The 22,713-nt window shown below is 46.3% G+C and overlaps 1 protein-coding gene across 3 annotated transcripts in view; it reads right to left on the reverse strand.

Moving 5' to 3' along the window:
* Positions 1-22,713, reverse strand: part of erbb4b (erb-b2 receptor tyrosine kinase 4b) — a 226,514-nt gene that overhangs the window by 112,847 nt on the left and 90,954 nt on the right. For all 3 annotated transcript variants that reach the window (XM_076263756.1, XM_076263757.1, XM_076263755.1), the window contains exon 2: positions 9,205-9,356. In XM_076263756.1, the coding sequence (XP_076119871.1) occupies positions 9,205-9,356 (152 nt within the window). The remainder of the gene's footprint in view (positions 1-9,204; positions 9,357-22,713) is intronic.

The following is a 22,713-nucleotide window of genomic DNA, read 5'->3' on the forward strand; positions in this document are numbered from 1 at the left end:
GGAATGAATGAGGCGCGTGCTTGTCGGCTGCTTCTGTGGCGTGAGCTGATTAAGTTAGTGAGTGGAGATTAACAAGGGGAGCCAGGCTGGTTACCTTCCCTGTACCCTTCACAGTCACCTTCACTGGACTCTGCTTGTCATGAAACACTAATTAGGAGCCAGCACTTCCACACGCCCACTAGGACTGGCGGCACACTTTTTGCTGCTTTTTTTCCCTCTCCATATTTTCTGCAGACACAGCTAACTTCATAACAACTCAGGTGTCTGGGACACGCTTAATACGATTTTGTTTGGCTTTTTTCTGTTCTTCCAATGTTAAATGAAGCCAAGAGAGGGGCAAATAAATGCAGTTAGTGAGTTCATATCCATATCTGGCAGTAATGGCAAACAAGGCCAGATGGATGCCCAGAGCTGGCCATTACTGCTAGTAGCTACCAGGGCTCTTAGAGCATTGATGGCAAACTCTGTGAACCTCTGAACAGAGCCTGTGCCATTCCCATCCCACTCATCCACCATCACCCACCTCATCATACCAGACCTCATTTATGTCAACATTACCATCACAATTCTTCTGCTCATATGGTTAAACACTAGTAGTCAATTATGTTTAATGTTACCTCTGCCTGCCAATAAGATACCAAGAGTTACGACCTGCAAATTGAGTGCAGGGCAGATAATTGTTTCAGAATTGTTACAGAACTTTCCAGCTTTGTTCCCAAACACAGTTCCTGGCAGCCCCGTTGCTAAGACACGGAGGCATTCTAGCTGACTACACAGAGGGTTCTACCGAGCGCCAGCGGCATGATGGATCGGACTTTAATGAAGATGTCAATCATGGCTGGGGAACATCATTAGGCGGCGCAGGGTGTGGACATCTTGTCCTGTCTGAGTGCTGACTTCTAGCCATGCATCTTTCTAACACACAGCACGAGCCGCGTTCCGCGGGGGCTATTGACAAAACGCCATGCCAGGCAGCCACGCACACAGTGACATGCCCAGAGCCGTCCCGCTTTACTTCAGGCCTGTCCGAGAGGTTGCCAACTTAGTTAGAATAAACATTTACATACACAGCCTGTGTCTATAGTTTCTGACCCAACCAATCACTGCCCAGACACACCGGAGCGTGAATGAGGGTGGGACGCATGTGAAGGCAGAGAGGAAGAGTGTGTGGAAAGGCACACTCTCACTTCACCGCTCTGTCCATCCTATGGCCCTGACTGACAGGAAAATAGATGGCCTAGCGCAACACCAGGCTGGGGACCTGGGGGGTGTTAACTGTCAGTCAGGCTTTAACAGGGTTAACACGCTCTATCTGGCTCATGGATTGATAACACACAACTCACACTGTGCATTAACACCCCCCTGACACACACACACACACACACACACACACACACACACACACACACGTGCAAGCAAACAGTCACACATGCAGATACTGGTACATGTTTGAAGAAATGCACCCTGTTGTACAACATAACAATTTACACTTTAGTAATCACACATCACTCAGACACACACACACACACACCCACACACACACACACATACACACACACACACACACACACACACACACAGTGTATATTCTCTCTCTGAGACCAGTCCCCTGTGTGATACATTAAGTGACCACTGCCATAGCACGCATGCAGTTTTCTGAGGGGAAACAGCTTGTTCACTAGCCCTCTTCTCCTCTCTTTTCCTCTCTTCTCCTCTCTTCTCTTCTTATCTCTTCTTCCAATCCCTTCCCATTACCCTCCATCCATCCATCTAGCAAGCAGCAGTCCTCACTCGCTCTCCTGCAGCGATGTTTTTCCTGCAAAGGGGGGCTGGCACCATTAATCTTCCGGTGGCAGAGACAGCTCTTAACTGTGCTGGCGCTTCACCGCGGCCGCCTCGGCGACTCCATGTTTACGTTCGCCAGAGGCGAGTAACAAGCCGCCGCACATTTCACATCTAAACCCAAGAGCCCAAATAAAAATGGTGCGTGCTGCTCGTGTGTGTGTGTGTCTGCATGACTGAGACACAGAGAGTGACAGTGGCAAAATGGGATGTCATCAAGCACAGTGCTATCAGGCTACCACGGAGGTGAGCCAAGGTCCACAGGAAAGTGTGTACACTGACAGAGGTCCTCACTGCACCGCTTAGAATTACAGTTTTTCAAGAGCAGTGGCAAAGGCATTAGGTAATGCATGAACCTGAGAATAGCTAGTCTCCACTCAGGAAAGTCATGCAAAGGTTAAACAGAAAGGAGGATGTATCAAAATATAGGACCCCCTCCCTCTCTCTCTCTCTTTCTCTACCTTTTCCCTCTCTCACATAGACCATTTATGTCTACCCTCATGTCAAATTAAAGTGATGGAAATGAACTTGAGAGTGTGCTAATTGCAATTGTCAATCCAATCTAGCCAGGCCTCAAAGACATGGGCACTCAAACACTTAATCAGTCTTCATTAATCATGAAGGGCACTGCAAAGATGGCTCCCTAATCTGTTCTGATCTAATGCCATGCAAAAGGGGGCTCTGGCTATATATATATATATATATACAGTATGTCTTTAAGCAGCGTAATGACCAAAGGCATGCGAGAGGGTAGAGGGAGAGGTGGACAGACCAATGGAGAGAAAGAGACAGAGAGACACGGGAAGAGTTATACATTTTTAAAAGCCTTGCAGCTGTGTAGGTAATAGGCTGTTTGAAATCTTTCCCCTATTTTCTTTCACCCATTTCCCTCTGCCCCCTAATTTCCTCCATCTTCCAGCCCCTCCACCTCCTCCATCACCCACCACACACACACATACACACACTCTCACACACACTCACTCACACACACACTCACTCACTCACTCACACACACACTCACTCTCTCACGCACACACACACACGTGCGCACACGCACACGCACACACGCACACACACACACACACACACTCACACACACACACACACACACACACATCGTCTTCTCCATCCTGGCCTTGCTGGAACATGACTGCTGTCGTTAATGGAGCACAGGGAAGCCTCCCGCCTCTCGCTCCATCTCAGCCCGGGGAATTCCCTGCGGACCCCCTCCATTTTGGAGCTCATTAACTCCTCATTGACCCCGTCCTCTCTGGCCCATAGGGGTCAGTACCACTGCACCTGCACGGGGCATTCCTGCTACCAGCAGGAAAAATGAGAGTGGTATTGCCTCTGACCTTGGGGGTAGTCAATATACTGTATGTTCTTCAAAATGTCACACCCACATGTAATAGTAATGAGAGTGGAACTAACATGTGGCATTTATAAAGGGTCATATGGTTGACTGACTAAACAAGAGCGATCAGTGCTGGGGGAGGCCTAATCCAAAACATCCATCCGTGCCTATGCCTGTAGTTCCCTCAGAGATGTAAAAAAGGTCCCAACATCCCTTAGATCCATCCATCTAATAGAAGAATAAAGAAATACCAATTGCAATCTCCATTGCTTGATCTGATTTTCTTCCATGTTTGACATGAAACTGGGTTTGTCATGACTGGGATTTTTCTTTTTACACATTTCCTTTATGAGTTATAAATGTTGACGCATGATGTCATTGTCATAAGAACTGACTCACTGAATTTGCATTTGTTTAAATGGACGCCCAGCATCCTGTTGGTATTTGTCCAAAGTTTCCATCTGTTGGATCTCAGAGTGACAGGGGCTCAAAGACATCCGGCCTCTCTGAGCCACAGTGACACACAGCAGGGCTACACAGATCACTTCAGATCAGTCACCAGACCTATTTACAGAGCAGCCTCCCTATTCCTGGAACAGCTGTCGGAAAACACTTCAATCTGGGGTACCACAATAGAAACTGGGTGGTGAGTCAGAGAGCGGGGAGAGAACGAGGGTGCGGACGCCATGGAGAAAGAGAGAGGGAGAGGGTAACTGTTGCAGACCATCATGGGTACCATGGCAACAAGATATCTCCTAATATTTCTTATCAGCACTCTTCTCCAGGCTCTTCCCAATATCTAATCGTCAAGCTAATGATGTGAGGCCTAATGGAAATATTTACAATTTCCGCCTGCAAATGATAGCGGGGTAATTAACAGCCTATCTGCCCATTAAAAAGCTGGAGGTCCAAAGCTGGAGGCGTCGTGATGAAGGAGAGACGGGGGACAGATAGGCTTCCTGCTCTGTGGCTGGGCTCAAGTCTGCAAGAGTCACTTACACTACACTACACACACAAGTCATTTGAACATCATAGGGCCGGGGTCAAGAGTCTCTCTCGCTTTCTTTCTCTCCCTCTTGATTTTCTCTCTTGCCTTTTTCCTCTTTCTTCCCTTGCTCATTGAGCCTTTCTTTCTAAATTCTTTATAGACACAAGAAAGGGACAGAATAAAAGCAGGATCCTTTGATGTTGAGATTTCACAGGGTTGCTCATGCCAGTGTAGATTCTGTTCACTGTTATATTTGCTTTCTGTTTATCTATGAATAATAGATAACCCCTTAAAGAGTTACCATGTATAATTTGATCTCTAGGTCTCCCGAAAATAGAACACTTGCAAAGAAAACTCGCAAGCATTTCTGATGCACACAGAATCCAACATCAACCTGCGGGCCATAAATAAAAGCGCTCATGGATCAGAATTACTGTTATTAATCACAGGGTGCCTTTAATTCATCAGATGCTGAGGCAGTTCACAAGATGGACTCTATTTACTCCTCAAAAGCTGCTCTGGGTGTCAGCCATCAATCTCTGGCTATCTTTAAAAAGAAGGCGTCAGTCTCCATCACCCTGGAGACAGCCGGAAGGCTTCTGTGGAGACATTCTTTCTCTCTCCCTCCTCCCCTTGCCTTCCCTCCCTCTAGTCAAGGTGAAGTTTTCCGACGACACCAGGGGCCCGAGGGAACAGTGTTATTAATGTGTTTTAAAATAATAATAATCTCCACCAAAAATACACCTCTGCCTGCCCTCTCCCCCTCCTGCTGTTTGGCTCCCTGTGTTCTTAATTAGCATGTTCAATTAGCCCGGGTTAATGGAGAGAACCCGGCGAAACCTGAAAGAAAGGAACGGCTCCCTCGCTCTCGTGTGGCAGGACGCCATTTTGAGTGGCTTGTGTACCACGCTGTGTTGTTGAATCTTCATCCTCTGAAGCATTCCCACACATAGAGAGAGAGGCCTGGGATGTCTTAAGACAGGGCAGCAAGGCCTGCGGCTTCTTTTTTGAAGCTGAGTGATATTCAAACTCCGTCTAGCATCATCTCTTTCTTCTCACATGTAGTCTCTGTGGCCAATTACCTCTGTGGGGGGTCAATGAGAATTCTGCACTCTCCCCACCTCCTCCATGTTTTACACAATGGCGTTTTGTTGTCTCGTTGCAGGGGGTAAACAGATGTTTTCATTAGTGTTTAATGTGCATAGAGAATGAAAGCTTAGCTAAATGTCCCTCTTGTTCAGTTTTGAGTAATGCATGCTTTAGATGGAACTGTCAAACTTTTTCTGCTGGTTCCGTTACAATTTTGCCGGGACAAATCACAAACTGGCTTATCCACCTGGCGCGCAGGTTTAAAACGATGATGATAGCAGGAGAGCCTGGAGTTTTTGCGTCGCTCTGTAAATGTCACACGTTGGTCAGATTGGTGAATGACTATCCAATTGCGTACAGAGTCATTTGAACTATGCCCGTTGATCACGCCTCTTGTGTAGTAGAAAATACATAGCGGACTCCCCAGACCAATGTTCAATCTTAAAAGATTGAGCTTGGTCTGGTGAAAGCCAGACTACATGACATGAGCATATTCAATCTGTTTGGCGCAGGATTTTAAAATCAGACAAAAAAAAATTGGTTCAGGGCAGTCATGACACAACAGCAATCATATTTAAGATCTTAGCAAATGGTGTCCTAATTAGCTAGGCTGTGGATGAGCTGTCAAAGATAATCATGGTGGTAGTGAAGTTGTTATAAGAGTACCTGTTTTCAAGTAATATATATTCATGTTGCAAGAGGAGTAAGGAGCATGTGCAAAATCTGATTTTGGCAAGTTAAATTCCAAAAAAGGAATACACCCCCATTTTTGAATTTTGATCCAATTTCAGTCTGATTCAGCAGTTTTATTCCGATCAAGGTGTTTATGAGTAATTTTAGTCTGATTGATTTGAATCAGATTAAATGTGTCCATGTAAACCCACATCAATGTATGTTTTTTTTGCATACTGGAATGGCATTAAAATGCTAGCAGCACAGCAGCACAACTAAACTCCACTGCAGATCTGACCGAGGTTACATGCTCCACATTTCCAAATGCGCTGATTTCCCCCAACACCACACTGCAGACCACTGCAGAGCCTGTCCACCTCTAGATTCGCCCCCGAGTCTGATGGATTTCCCTCATAATGCTGACAATACCCTGGTTCTTCTGCCCCTCCTCCTCTCCTATGTACTTAATGATTTCCCTGCTGAACTTCCAGCTGTGAGCCACAAGCTCAGCTGGGCCTCCTCAGCCACAGCCCACAGGCACATCCAGCCGCCAGCCAGAACCTAGCCCATCAGAGCAGTTAGCGAGTCAGCTCAAATAGCGGCCCAGTGGGAGGCTGACACTTTGCCCACAGGATAAAAATCAATGGAGGTCGTGGGCTGGCTGACGACGTCGCCTGTGTAAAGCTGATGACGGCACTAACAGGCAGGCCAGGGGAGGTCAACGGACACGCCAGAAATACACAACCCACGTACTTGCCTTCATTTTTCACCTTAGCTCTATCTTTTAAAAGGGGAAAAAAAAGACCTTTGACCTTTCTCTGATCTGCCACCTGGGCTCGTCGTGATCTCCCCTATCCCCTCTTAACCCATGATACGTAATGTCTAATGTGTGGTTGCTAGGTCTACAGGCTTTGCGAGGGCCATATGGATGGAATGATAAAGTTGGATCGCACCTCATACAGTATATGAGAGCATGGCTTGGCCAGGATTCATCCATGCTGTGCACTGAAACACATTTCTCACTAACTGATTCATTACCCTGACACTAGCTGAACAGAACACCAAAAAGATGCAAACTTGTACAGCATGGCTACTCTATGAAATTAAAGAACGAAGAAACCAAAGAGAAGACTTAGTAGTGCATTATCTATTCCAAAAGATCCTAGCTTGGAGAGTACTGCAATGTAGAGTATAAAAACCACCTCCACCACCACAGCACAAAACACTCTACTTGGCTATAGAGACAACACAGTAATATATACCCTGGTGCTGATAGACCTGCTCCTTCATGGTGGGGCCTGGGTGTGTGGGTGTGTAGTGCTGTTGTCTCTGATGTGTTATGTGTTCAAGGGCATAAAACACTGAGGGGGTTGAGAGAGGAGAGAGGATGCTGAGAGAGAACCCCCCCCCCTCTCTCATATTCTATCTTTGCCCTCCTCCCTGTCATCTAAGCCTGGGTCAGTAAGCATGGCCGCTGTCGCCAGTACTGCCAGTATCAGTAGCTGATCATCATGACTTGGTGTACAGTGTTTTTCCCGATCCATTCTACTGTCAGTCATTCATTATCATTAGGGGTGTGCCCTGCCGTGCTTATGTCTGTTAATTTGCGGCACAATTGAATGGTAGGCTATTATCAGACCGACAGAAAAAGAAATTAAAAGTTTCCCCGATCAAGATACAGCCTACTTCTTAATTTGGTATCATCAAATATAGAGGCATACAATTAAATGGTAGCCTAGTGGAGTGTCCATTCAATGTGCGCGTCTGCACAAGTGAAACTGAACTCGTGGGTAGGCCAGAACGTGGTTTAAAACCCTGAATGACGTGGATTACTGTACCTGTTTATGAAATGAGCATAGCGATTTGATAGCCTAATCCACTGCACGAAAAAAAGGAAATACTGTAGCAACTTGTTCTAGGTCTGACAGAGGTGAATAATATCGTAGCAAATAGCCTATGGCGATGGCAGCTTTAAAAAAAAAAAACATTTATTTCACTCATCTCGCTGAAATGAACGTAGAATGTGGCCTGTTGCACAAATAAATAAATTAGGGAGATGATCTGCATTTCCGTTAATCGAAACCTAGTTTTCCTAACATCTCCATTGTAGACGTGAAATTATGCAGGTAGCCAATGTTCACATTACCGGAGTCAAAAAGAAGCAACCAAGACAGGCACTGCTTGCTCTGGTATTTCTGTCCCTCCCAAACTGCGTTAAAATGGTATATTTAACAAGCAGAATTTTTAAATTCTCAATACTCCCGGGGATTCTCTCTCCCCCGGACCCTCCTAACCCCCCTTTTATGATCCACACTAAAGTTACCTCCTCCAAAATAAGCCAACGTCCCTCTAGCTCTTGTGAAGTATGAACTTCTACAACACTGCTTACAGAGCACTTGTCAGCAGTCAGTAACAGCATAATGTGACTTGTGGCCTGTGTGATTGGAATGTGGATTGCTTGATTTTGATTACTTTATAATGAGTAGGCCTAAGCTACTATATGGTAGGCTATATAAGATTGTAGTGCTACATAAATACAACCAGAAAGAAAATAAGTAGGTGGGTCACGAATGAATTGTCTCCGATATAAATACAACAACACACTGGGCTTGGCAAGAAATTTGGCAATACTACTTTCACACAAGTGATGGCACCCCTGTCAGTAAGTATCTGACAACAGCCATCATCCCACCATCTCTGTCTACATCTCTGCCCAGTGCTTTGCTGGTCCATCCCTCAGTTTCTCTATGGTGTAATTTTTTTAAGACTGCTTATCTTACAAAAGCAGCGCTAAGCACTGTGGCTGCGGTCTCCTGCGCCAGGTTAAGGTGGCCATTTGTCCTTCACTGGCAGCATTAATGGACCTGTTCCCGCTATGGCTCTCTGCTAGGATGACTCACCCAGACACATCCTTCACTCAGCTCAGCCCAGCAGGCCACTGTGAAGGATGGGAGAACGGTGCCATGTGAGTAGTCTTAATCTTAATGTGAACGCATAATCCTCTGATAGACTGTTTACGGTAATACCTGGTGATTGACAAAGTGAAGTAACATACTTTTTTTTTTTTTTAGCGGGGGGTGGGGGGCGCTGAAAAAGGCATGATGACATTTACAGCAGAAAGATGATTCCTGATGAGGTCAGCAGGAATGAATGGCTGCCACACTTAGTGGCCTGCCTAGACCTGTTAATCACTGTGCATGACCCACTCTGGCAACAGCAAGCAGTGGTATCAGCTGATTTGTGCTGCGAGTATGCCTACCCTAAGGAAGGAGAGATCTCGGCTGCGGTCGATGCTGGTGATCTCCAAGTTGCCCATGACGACTTCGCAGTTCTCGTAGTACTTGCGCAGGGTGCGGTACTGCTGCTCCAGGTCTGACAGGGTGCTCAGCTTGTTTTCCGTCCCAGTGCACACTGCAAAAAGCACAAGAGAGAAGGGATGTTAGCGACTCAGCCAGCTCGGCGAGACAGGCCCCGTACTGCAGGTGTCACCGCGCGGCACCGAACATGCCAGTCACAGAGGAGCCGGCACAGCATGTCCAGGGGAGTGAAAGACAGGCGATTTTTCGAGGCTAACGCCGGCTCTGACTAAGCATAGGAGCGAGGGAATCACACAGAATCTCAAGGCAGCTGGGACAGACGCAGCACCCCCCCACCCACCACCACAACCCCAACCTCAGCCTTCCCCATTCCCCTTGGCCAACGCCCAATCTGCCGACTTGACAAGTAATTAAGCACAGCCATTTCCGCCTGTCAAGCACCTCATGCCCCTTTATCCCCGGACATGTGCCATCTGCTCCACCCACTGGTGTTGCTCCGGAGGCCCAGCCTCCCCCCAGTGCGGCCCATGCCCCCGCTCACGGTCCGTTGGACCTGTGTCACAACTGCCCATGGCAGCGCCAGTCAGCCCTGCCCAGTGAGAGCAGCGTTTCAGGGCCTCCAGTGGGAGCCCTCAAGACGAGTTATGGATGTTTCCAGTCACGGTGGCAACATGGGGAGGGGGGCATCATCTCCCAGCTGGCACGCCAGTCAGAGCAGACTGATCCGTGACAGGAAAGTGCCACAGGTATTTTGACCAAACACACTGACAGTGAATGATTGTTTACACTGAGCTATGGTGCATGCTGATTAGGGCATCCTGTGACTTGCATAGTGGGATGTGTGTCAAACCTAGCCTGGAGTAACACAGAGGGTGGAGCAGGTGTGAATTTTGCCAGCCATTTTGCTGTTCAGATGTTAGCTGTTTGAGTGACACAGGGGTGGTGAATGCTGTGATGCTAACACCCACACATGCTAGCAGAGAGCAGAACCCGTTTTGAGAGGCACATCTGCTGACGGAGCTGCCGCAGGTGTGGAAGCCATTTTGTGTTGCACCTCTGAGGAGTGCGCCGATCATTTTCTGGGCTTAATATCGGCGCCTTCCCTACAGCATCATGACTCAAAAACTCATAACACTTGTGCGGTACGTACCGCTCAAAAGCAAAACCCAAACCTTTATTTTGTTTCCTATTTATTTCCCTCGGATTATTTCACAGAAGGTGGGAGGAACAGCAGCTTTGGGGCAGGGGTGCTATTAAGACAAATGAGAGCTTGCTCAAAGAACTCCCCCCCACATTAGATTACATGCGATAGGAGAGAGCTTACAAGCCCTTACATAAAGCACATGAAACAGGAGAGAACAAAAGAAAACAGCATATAGGTCAGGTGTGGCCAATGTTGCCAGGTGCTTCTTTCACAATAATGGTTAGCATGCGTTGAAGGAAAGGGATATTATAAAAGCAAGCTTAGCAATACACAGTTATTGCACCCTGGAGGGCTGTGCTTAGAGATTACAAAAGAATCATAGGAGGTGGTCTCACGAGGGGCCAGTTTTTATCATCCAGCAGTCACATGTTCCAATACACCTCCCGGCCTAGGCAAACAGATGGCAGAATAAATAAAGTTACAAAATCTTAAAAAATCTAGAGGGAAAGGTTTTTTTTGAACGGACATGAAATATGTTGCTTCCTCAGTTTCTCTGCCATCCCTCTCTCCCTCCCTCCCTCCCCCTTTCTCTCTCTCTCTCTCTCTCCATAGGGTTTCTGTATTCTGTATAGTGTTTTTGGGGTGGTGGTCTAGTGGGGGAACAAAAGGAGATGGAGCGAGCGATCCCTGCACCTCTGCACACAGATGGGAGCAGAGAGCTCAGCCTTCTCCTCCTGATTTGTTTGAGGTGTCGGGGGGGGGGGGGGGGGGGGTACAGCAGTACTGAGCCGACACACTGAGTCTGTTCCAGCTGCCACCGCCGGGTCTCAGCCCAGATGGAGAGAAAAGTCATTGTACGGCTCTTATACCACCCTGCCATGCACTGAGTACACATTGTCTCCATAGCTTGGAATTCATCAGCCCAACTAGGAGAGAGAGATGGGGTTGGAGGATCGTTTCAGCAATGCCACCGAGATGGTATGAGGTAAATACACTTGCACAAAAGATCTCCTGCCATCAGCTGTTCTGCCCTTTGCTTTAGTAGACAGACAGGGAGACTTCAGCATGGCTCACTGCCTGCATTTCCCACACTTCAATGCCCCTCCTCAGGATTGTTTAATTTTATTTATTTTTTCTTCGGGTTTCCATTTCTGAGAGTGATGGATTGGGGCAATTAATCACAGTTGTGAATTTCATAATAGGATTTAATTAATGAGGAGATTATGAGCCATGGGTGAAAATCTATGCATATGTGTATTTGTGTGTGTATGTGTGTGTGTGTGTGTGTGTGTGTGTGTGTGTGTGTGTGTGTGTGTGCAGTTCATCAGCATACTGTTCAGAGAGATCTTATAAGATCTACTAGCTTGGTGATGCCGTCTTACACTTTTTTCCTGTGGTATGGAATGATCTCACTGTCTCTCACTTTCCATGGGGTTAAAAGCACCTCTAATGACCAATCCAAATAATCTTGGTAATGAAATAGCTTTATTTTTGTTGTCACCAGAATGATTCTCCCTTTCTTCGGGGCAGCCGAACTGGTTGGCGAACCTACTGGTTGGCACTTCGGACTTGTTACTGGAGGGTTGCCGGTTCGAACCCCAACCAGTAGGCACGGCTGAAGTGCCCTTGAGCAAGGTACCTAACCTCACTGCTCCCCGAGCGCCGCTGTTGTTGCAGGCAGCTCATTGTGCTGGGATTAGTGTGTGCTTCACCTCACTGTGTGTTCACTGTGTGCTGAGTGTGTTTAACTAATTCACGGATTGGGATAAATGCAGAGACCAAATTTCCCTCACGGGATCAAAAGAGTATACATACTTATACTTATACTCATACATATTCCATTCTGTCCAAAGGACTACAACCGAGTACGAAAACTTATTTAGGGATTTAGTGTGTCACCCATTTAACTACATGTATTACTGTTGACGATAATGAGCATAGTCTGATAGATGCAATTAATCAGAAAACTGTTACTATCACGATATGGTAATATTCAGAAATGTGTGCAATGCACTTGGCACTGGCTCTTTAAATACATAGATATAGGATCATTCTTAGAATGCAAAGGCTGGGGTGGACCGTCATCACAAGCACCCTTCAGCTTGGCATGGCAATTTCCATCATGCCACTGATTGATTTACATCTTGTTCAAAGGAGCTATTTTTCAATTCCGTCTGAAACACTGCCTGCTCTTGCATGCCAAAGCAAACCCGATTCAATTTCTTAGTAAACCATATTCATTTAATCAGAGAAATAAAACACTTTCTCTCAGTCCCAGTCACATATACACAAACAAACCTGTTTATCATTCTCTCATAATTCCAGCCACTTCCTCGAGAACATTTGTCACCACCGGTGCCATACATATTCACAGCGCCTGACAGATGTAAACCATTGCCTTATCGGCGGGACAGTGACTGATGCATGTGGGTTCTTGTCGAACAGAAAGCTGAGGAAAGCACTGTGGGTAGGACTTATGCCCTAAGCTCTAGATGTGTCTGTGTGTGTGCGTGCATGTGCGCATGTATGTGTGTGTGTGTGTGTGTGTATGTATGTATGTCTATGTATGTGTGTGTGTGTGTGTGTGTGTATGTGTGTGTGTATATGTGTGTGTGTGTGTGTGCATGTGCGCATGTATGTGTGTGTGTGTGTGTGTGTGTGTGCGTGTGTGTGTGTGTGTGTGTGTGGGAGGGGGGGGTCATGGGCTGACATGCATATCAGTCCAACATTTAATCTAAAGGAAATAGCACTAACACTGGTCAGTCACCTAGTGTGAGGCATAACAGTCGACTTCATATCCTCTGGTTCTTTTTCTGCGGTTCTGTTCTAACCCCCCTAAAGCTTCCCACAGTGTGACAGACTGGCTTTGTTCAGTGTCTAAAAGTGCCACGCGCCTGATGGGATTTTCAAATGACTTTATTCCACACTGTTCCAGAATACCCACTGTCCTCAACATGTGCGACAGGCACTTTCCACACTATTCAAAGCAAAGGGTTCAAAAAATAGATGTTGATTTTCCAGCCACTCAGTGAAGTTTTAATATTTAAAAGTCAGCATAAGCACTCTGTGCATTTTTATCAGATGCAATTTCACTCAAGGCTCTATAACTATTCCCAACACAATTAAACACTTGTCTCCAGATTTTCTGCATGGTCGATCCATTTCATACGGACTGCACAAAAGCACTTCATCAATGATGGTCTGGAGTTTATCGAACACCAATAACATCAGAAGTTGCGTTCCACAGGCTCATTGAACTCAAAAGTCATGACAGGAAAGGTCATGCCAATAGCCTGCGCATCACCGGATTAAATACAGTTGCAGTGGTCACTTCTGCAAGGACACATGACCAGGGTTGGTCAGGAGTATGAGAGAGGCCTCAGTTTGTTGGTACTGGAAAGGGTTGAGGTAAGCAGGTGAGCAGGAAGATATCTATGTCCTCCAATCACAAATTAATTTAGGTGAAACCAAATTCCAGCATCTACATTCTACTCCGGATAAGGATGATTGTGTGCATTGTATAAAAATCTGAAGAAAATCGAGTGGACACACCTAAGGACAGATATACCCGATTGCAATACCCTCCTTACCAAGGGGCTAGGGGAATTTATGGGTGCCACTCGAGTCCTGTTGCGAATATCATTTAGCCCTTACAAAGACATCCTTCAGAGAAGCATTATGCATTTTTCACATGAGGCCATCTGCTGTGACGCTTAACAGTAATCATAACAGTGCTAATTACATCTGTCTGTGACAATGCCACGGCTCAGTGGAGATGCCCTCAACACCCTCACATTCATAGCAGCTCAAGCCTGTCTGTGCTCCCACATGGCCCCGGCAGCCACTCTCATCTGCGGCTAGAGCGCCAGCACCGCTCTCCTATTCATGAGTCCCATTAAAGATCCACAAGAGGCCAAGAGGGCTGCCGGGGGAGGGGGGGGTGAGGAGAGGGGAGAGCCTGGCTTGGCTGCCGCCGCTCTCTCTCTCTCGACAGACCGCTCTCCAGGGTCATATGTAAAGGCTAATCGCTGGGTCTGAGGTGCAATATCGACGGATTTCAGACTGGTTACCCAAAAGACGACTGACCGTAACCAGCACCTCATTTACCCATAATCCACCACAAAATCCCCCAATACAGCTGAAAATGCCTCACTGGCATCCAGAGAGAGGGATGGTCCTTCCCGTCTTGGAGAGTGAAGAATGTAGCTGGACGGAATTCACTTTTGTTGGGTCTTAGCTGATCCTGACAGGAATTTGAAACGAATAAGCTCTGGATTTATCTCAGTGGAGCTGAAACGGATTTAAATACTTTATAACAGATGGGGGGGAAATACTGACCAAATATAGTCGACTGTCAAGGAAATTCGACGGAGAGGCATATATATTTTTATTCTTAGGCATTGATGTGAAATTATGTCAGATATGGCACAGAAGTCTTTTTTTTATCATAGTGATGATCAGTCTAATAAAGGTTTAAAGTGGCAAAAGAATAATTGGGTCTTGTGTGAATGTCTATTAGTCTGTAGAAGGGAACTTAGGCACAGATCCCTTTTGAGCTCCCCATAGAGAGAGAATTAAGCTGTGATATACTTGGCTGAATAAGAACACTCTTAAAAGCAGTGAAATGTGAATTTCATCATAAATTTGGATTTCCAGGGATAATCTAGAGGAAGTCAGGAGGACATGCATAAAAAGATACTGTCGAGCCACAGTAGACCCCATGACCTTTACAACTACCTGTATATCCAGTCTGAGCAAGACCAACATATTACCATTTAACCAACATTATGTGTATCCTATAGCTGGGCTTTGCCAGTAAGTGGTAAACATTTTTAACGTTGTGTGAGTACTTTAACTCAAGGAAGTGCATTTTGAAATGTGTCAAAAAGGACATATTCAAACATCAGTGGGCCGAAACATTTTAAATTGCATATGCTTCAAATAAGACGTTTGTCTTATTACTTTCCCTTTCTTCTCACTCTGTCATATGGACATTTTATTTATGTTCTGATGCATTATTCCTCATCTTGTCCCTTTCACTTCATGTTTCCATGTTCCCCTGGCATTTCTGCCTATGTAATGTGCTAAACTGCATGAATGTTAAGCACATTTACTGGAGAGGATGTTTGGTAAGTAAAAATGATCATCTAGCTGACATAATGTGATCAGAATAATGTACCTGATGAGATGACATATTCATGTCCTTGAGATTTCATCCACATCCTAACCTGGCACTGGTGGAAACCTCCCAGATATGACAGAGGTGCATGGGGATTATTGCATTTGATGTTTCAAACAGAATAAACACTCACTCTTTCTCTCCAGGGAGATGTAAAGCGTGGCACAGATGCGGCTGCGTGGCATGGAGAGATATGAGGCTCCCGTTTTAAACCGCGCCAGCAGGATGTCTCAGGAACGAGGCCCTCCTTTCAGGTGAGGCCACTTTTGTGTCAGGTAGCGAGTGCTTTGAGGAGAGCCGCACAATCCTACCACGGCTATACAGCTCGCACCATGCACTTGGAGCGGGTGCTGAGCTGGAGCTGAAACAGCATCCCATCCCCCCCCCCCCACGCAGTGCAACCCACGCACCATACACTCCCGCACTCGAGCAGCTGATCTTGCAACAAATCATCTGAAGAGCTAATGATAGAAATATTTATGGCATATACAATTTCACAGAGGATGCCCTTGTGCCGCGACAAGCACCGCTCCTGCTGATGGTGGTGCTGCTGCTGCAGCGTCTCCCACACCCCATTTCCCAGGTGCAGTGACAGTCACGAGACGAGGGCAGATCAGATATAGTGAAAGACAAAGCGGCCCGACAGTAAATATATTCCCATCAAATGGGATCTCGGCTTTCAAGGGAAACAGCTTAAACAGGTTCAGTCAGGGCAATTTCCTCCTTTTTCATCTCCTCCCCCTCACTCCACCACCACCAGCACCTCCACCCTCCATCTTCAGTGGGAGGGTGGGCAAGAGGTGCCACCCCCTTCTCGGTGTCAGCCAGGTGTGACTAAAACGCTTTCTGATGGCTGTTACACTGCGTTTACACCGGCAGCACCCCCCGCCATCAATTACCCTGGCTCCTGGTCAAAGTGTCGCAGCGTATCCTTCATGCTCGGAGCCCGCTGTGTCCCACTGTGTGGCCCGCGCCATGAATCTTAATCTTGTACCCAAACAGTTGCCATCAATTACGCTGGCGCACGTGGCTAAACTCCACCCCCATGCCTCTGTTTGCCATTGAGGGAGCCACCCTCTCTCAGCTGCCATGCACCCAGAGAGGGAATCGCCTCTCCACCTCATCAGTGGTGGTGGAGGGACAGTGTTTTAGCAGGTAGGAAGGCAAGCAGGTGACAGACCTCGACAAGGGAAAAGGGCTGGAATCACACAGCGAAACTAAATGGCTATGTGAGTGTGACCGTGACAATAGGTGCTACGCTTTTTTGGGAGACACTTTGCGGTTTGTTGTCTCTCGTATTGCTGTTTGGTTCACAAAACATAAAGCCATTATCCAAAGTAGTTTGGTGATCTAATGTTAGGTAATTCATCATCTTTTAGCATTCATACTTGCATCTGCTATGTCCCTCATTTAGTTGCTCATTTGTCTAATTCATGAGCTCCTGGCCAATACTAGATGTACATCTGCTTCAAATACACAATGAGTCACAGGCTTTTATTCATGTTCCACTCTCTACCGACCATTGTTCACACACGCACACACACACACACACACACACACTCACCTTATCACTTCTCATTATCTCAAATATGCTCATGTTTTTGTCTGTCTTATATGTTATTCATCATAAACGGCACTGTGGAGAATTAAAGCTCACCCCCTCAGATAAACCCCTACTGACAATGGCCTTTCTGCTTGTAGGAATCTAAAAAGAAATGAGTTTTTTGACATTTATCAACAATCATGTTAAAGATATAGAAAATTATGCGCCACGTGTATCCTTACTTTCATACATGATTCTGTGCACGCTTCTCACTTCAAAACGCACATGGCATCAAACAATGGCATGCAGATGTGGCCACTTACAATTCAGCCGTCCTGTTTTCACAGATGCACTGGTGTGTACAGCACACTGGCCAATGTATTCCATTAAGCGTCTCAGACAATGGCTAAGGCAGCTGTGGACATTCGGTGCATGTTTATTACATGTGAGACATCCTGGAAGTGGAGGAGGGGGCTACACTGACATCTTAATGAAGGCCTGATTGCATCTCTGTCCTTTGCCGATTCTATCAAGACTGATGTGTTGTGGAAAGGCACAGGGAAGGGGTTGTTTGGCGCAGTGAAGAAACATTACTCGACACACATTAACCGATGCATCTCTGAGGGATTTGTCATGGCACAACAGCATCTCTGTTCCGTCATTCAATTTGAGGCTGCTCATTCTGTTGATCATGCCTTCGATCGATTACAATTTGTCTTAATGCGGAACAGACAAATGTAGCAAGCACAGCGGCAGCATTTAACAAAATATCCCATAACATGCAGCTAATGCAATCATGCCTGAGAGAGAGAGAGAGAGAGAGGGAGGGAGAGAGAGGGGGGGGGGATGCTGTGGGACACAGAGGAGGCTGTAATCTATACTCCTATTAATGCAGAGCACAAATTCCACTTGTATTATAATACACAAATTGTGCCCCAGCGTTGGAGGACTTGATGAAGTGTGCGAGGTGGCTTGTGAATGAGGAGTCTAGGCCATCTGGGGAATACATTATTCCTGCAGGCACATGGCCCATGCCAGCCAATGAGGAGCCTGGCACCGAGCCAGCGGGCACCCGCCAGTCAGCCCGTAGGGCCTCTTAACTCCAGCAACGGTGAGGGGTGGGAGAGGGAAGCGCTGTCAAAGCTTCACTCTCTTCAGAGTGGCAGGCATGTTACCAGCAGATGCTATTTGTATGATGGTGACAGTGGGTGTTGATTTGGCTTTGACAAAGAAATAATTCATATGCTACTGCAGTGGTGTGCAGGGTCATTGTTGGGTTAGTGTTTGGAATTGTTTGTGGGTATCACTGAGGAAATTAAACCAGACACTTTGGGGTCCTAAAAGTATGTCTGCACTGAGTTTGGAGTCTTTCCAACCGACAGTGAAAAAACAAACTTGTATAGCTTAGTATCTCTTCAAAGTCATCTAAACTAGCCTCATTATTCAAAGTGGACAGCTTGGATACAAGCTGTTATGCACTGCAAAGTCTTAGCAGGAAAAAGTATCAGGTATTAAATGCAATAAATGAGTTTATTTTAATTACATTAGCACTCAATTTCATTGCAAGAAAGGACTAGTCAGAAGGTGGGTGATAAATGTCCCAAATATGTTGATATGGTGGAGCCTTAAGCATGCCCTCCACTGTCCGAACAACACCAGCAATTCAGTTCACTTCCACTGCTAAGCCCTCTGTAACAGTTGCAGTGCCGCTTTCTGTTAATAGAACATGACATGAAGATATATCTCTATTAAACTGTCTGAACAACTTCTAAATTATTCATCGATTGTGTTCCTGTCACTGCTGTTGTTTAACAATGTTTTGGGAACCAGAGCAGCAGGGCGTACATTTTCCTAACAATGGTTCTCATCTTTTCACTTTCTGTTATTTGCCTCAGCTAAATCATTACTCAGTTATTTATTCAACATTAATCAAGCATAAGTGCCCATTTTCTAATTCTGCTACACGAGGCCTGTGTTTACTCCAAATTGTAGATTGCTAAAAAGTTATAGGTTGCTAGACTTCACAACTTTTATTTGTTCTTTTAATTAACTCTACGCTTGTCAGCGGGTGAGGATAATAGCATTGTGTGTAGAATAGGGCAACTCTCCCCTCCTCCTCTAAGAGGCCCAAAGGAGGACCTTGGACATGCCTGCCAATCTAATCTGCAGTGCCCTTAATTTGCGTCCCTCTCCAGAGATGTCTAATGTTGTGCTACGGAGACCTTGTGAGTGGCTAATTCCGCTATCTAGGAGGAGGGCAGCCTACTCACTTTCAGCTGATTACTCCTGAGCCAGGGGCCCTGTTAAATCAGCCAGAGGGCTGTTTCCTTAGCTGTGGCGTCCACCTTCAACATCCTTCCATTAAAAGAGCTTTCTCTCGGAGCGTTTCCCTATCAAGAATCGATACGGCTACTGGGACCGTGCGGAGTGAAAAAGAGCAGTATACCTGTCGGAGACAACAGTGTCAAACCTGATTCTCATCCAGGCCCATGGCTTTCTCAGCTGAAAGAGGGGCGACCAAGGGAGTATTGATTGTGAATGAGCCACATACAATTTCTGAGACCCTGAGGTAAGTGCTGGAGACAGTGTGATGGGGAGCTGACGTGGTGCTTGACAGCAATTCCATAATGCTGATCTCTCTCTCTCTCTCTCAGACACACACTTCACAACCACAAACATATTTGTGGAGAGGAGACAAAAGGCTCGCAGAAACTAGTAAGAATTTCTCTCCTTTGCAACTGACAGAATACTCCTTGAGTAACGTACCACCCGAAACGGCCAAGCGGCCACTGGTTGCAAGGACGGTGATTGAGATAATAGTGGCAGGCATCTTAAATTAGAGCTGTGCCGTGTGTGAGGCTGAACTGACTGAGACCCCCTCCCACACACAGAGCACATTAGGATGAAGGCGAACGGAGAGGAATGGAGACATTAAGATGAACCAGACATCCATCAGTGCTGGCGGCTCAGCCTCACTGCCAGGCCTTTCACCTGGACTGGTGGGCGAGAAAGAAGCGCCTGGACAGGCAGTTAAACTGAGAGGTTAAATGGAGCTCTTTTAAGTGGGCCTTTTTATTTTGCAGGTGCTTCAGGGAGTGTTCTACAGCCACACTCTCAGTCCCATCAAGATACTGCTAATGTCAGAGCTGCTGGAACTCTCAATTGCTGCTATAAAAGCATTTCATTTTTCTTACCAGTTACTGCAATGCTGTTCATCTGTATATAAAGGTTCAATTTAAAAACAACATTGAGAGAAAATCATATGTATAACTATGCATGGCATATGTGTGCAATTGCAGAATTGTACTGTGTAAATCACAAGTTGCAATTCAAATCACTTCATTCAAGTTCAGTTGGGCATCAGTACATGCTGGGCGTAAAGCTCGTTCCTCATAAGAGGAGGTTGATGGGGCTGGAGCTGCCATTGCTATGAATCCCTATGCTCTAGACAGTTATGTTTCCTGACATCAAATTAGGTAGTAATGAAAATCAAGTCATAATGAATCAACCACAGTCTCCTTCCTCCCCTTCCATCTGCAGGGAGCTGTAATGATCAGGGAATGCGTAATGATTGGGCAGAGAGCAGGGTCAGGAGAGAAGAGCGCCAGGGGATGGGGATGGGGCCAGACAGGCAGACCTGCTAACCCCATGCTCTGCTTCACCCCCGGACTTCACCATTGCCAGCAGATAGAGGCTCCGTCCTCTCACACAGAATGCATGCTAGATACATGAAGAAATCGGACCATTCTGATTGTCCCACCCATTTGTTACTGAGGGACGCAGGAGAGTGTACTCTCGCTGGATGACTGAGAGCATGTCTACACTGTACATCAATTTCCGAATTTGTTTGAGAAACGGCATTCGTTCCAGTGAGAATGGTCATGGGATTTGGATGTGTTTTTGGAGTCTGGAAAGAGATCGCATTTCATATGGAGTTGAACACGCTTATATGGATGGAGAACCTTTTAGTTTTCAAAATCAGTTTTTAAAATGGAAACAGAACAGTGTAAATGTGGCCTGAGCGCTGAGAGCTGGAGTTGGTATTCGGATCAGGAGCCACAGAGCCCCACCTGATGGCTCCTCTGCAGCTGGCCTGGCCTACCCGCCTCAGCATGTCCGAGTCATCCCCCTCATCCCCCACGAGCAGACGGCCTAGAGCACCGGGCCACTGAACTACTGCTGCTCGCCCAGCCTGCACCACGCCTCAGGCTAGAGAGCGCCAAGGTGAGGCAGCACGGAGCACAGTGTGCCACGGCAGAGACTGCTGCATGCAGCATAGCTAAGACACAGCACACGCCCACACTGTAGCTAAGACACAGCACACGCGCACACTGTAGCTAAGACACAGCACACACTGTAGCTAAGACACAGCACACGCGCACACTGTAGCTAAGACACAGCACACACTGTAGCTAAGACACAGCACACGCTGTAGCTAAGACACAGCACACACTGTAGCTAAGACACAGCACACGCGCACACTGTAGCTAAGACACAGCACACGCGCACACTGTAGCTAAGACACAGCACACACTGTAGCTAAGACACAGCACACGCGCACACTGTAGCTAAGACACAGCACACACTGTAGCTAAGACACAGCACACGCGCACACTGTAGCTAAGACACAGCACACACTGTAGCTAAGACACAGCACATGCGCACACTGTAGCTAAGACACAGCACACACTGTAGCTAAGACACAGCACACGCGCACAAGCACACCACTGCCTTCCATTTAGAATGCTGCAGATGAGTTGATTTTAAATTGGAGCTGAAACATATGGATGAGCAATGTACCTGATTAGCTTGTGTCCATGATAACTATCACTGCATGTACATGTCCATACTCACTGGAGCCTGGAGGCATAAACGCCATTACATTTTATATTAATTAGATTATGTTTATTTCATTTTCATTTTAATGCGTAGGTGCTTATTGGCATTTAAATATATTATTTTCTCTTGTACGTGATCTGAAAAGGTTCATAGGTATTTGCATGTGTGCGTGTGTAAGTTGTACCCTAGGTCCTCTTCCCCTGTACCTTCTCAAGTAGAAATGATGTGAGTTTAACACAATAGAGCAAACTCTTATTGCTTTCCTCTAAATCTTATTTGAAGGGGCCGATGTGTATGTGAGATTAATGGTTAAAACAATACAGAGAGGAAATAATAAAAGGTGCTGCATTCATCCATCCTCAGGTAGGAACAGCACCTTTGTTTACTGCCAAATGAAAGATATTACTGAGACTGCACTTTTAGAACTCTCTTCCAGTGGTGGTAGTCAGCTCCAGCATCTGTTCAATCAGCCGACAACTCTCCTCTCCTCTACTACTCCTGACAGAGTATTTTCTCTTGCTGTAGGCCAACTGTGTCAAAGTCAGTGTGTTTAACTTAGTCCTTGAGCCAGATCCCCTAATTTTGGTCAATCGGTACCATTCAAGGGGAATAAGTCTCATAGTGATTTTTGACAAGGTATAGCACCCTAGAATTAGAAAATATGTGATAGAATTGCATTTGGGGTAGCTTTTTGTGTTTTATTGGCTTCTTTATGTCCATTGTATGTCTATGGAGGAATATCTTAC

Source organism: Alosa pseudoharengus, unplaced genomic scaffold, assembly GCF_046254945.1.
Source record: "Alosa pseudoharengus isolate Yale_2024_CS ecotype anadromous, Long Island Sound unplaced genomic scaffold, YU_APseudo_1.1 YU_APseudo_1.1_scf_3, whole genome shotgun sequence".
In the NCBI taxonomy this organism is placed as follows: domain Eukaryota; kingdom Metazoa; phylum Chordata; class Actinopteri; order Clupeiformes; family Clupeidae; genus Alosa; species Alosa pseudoharengus.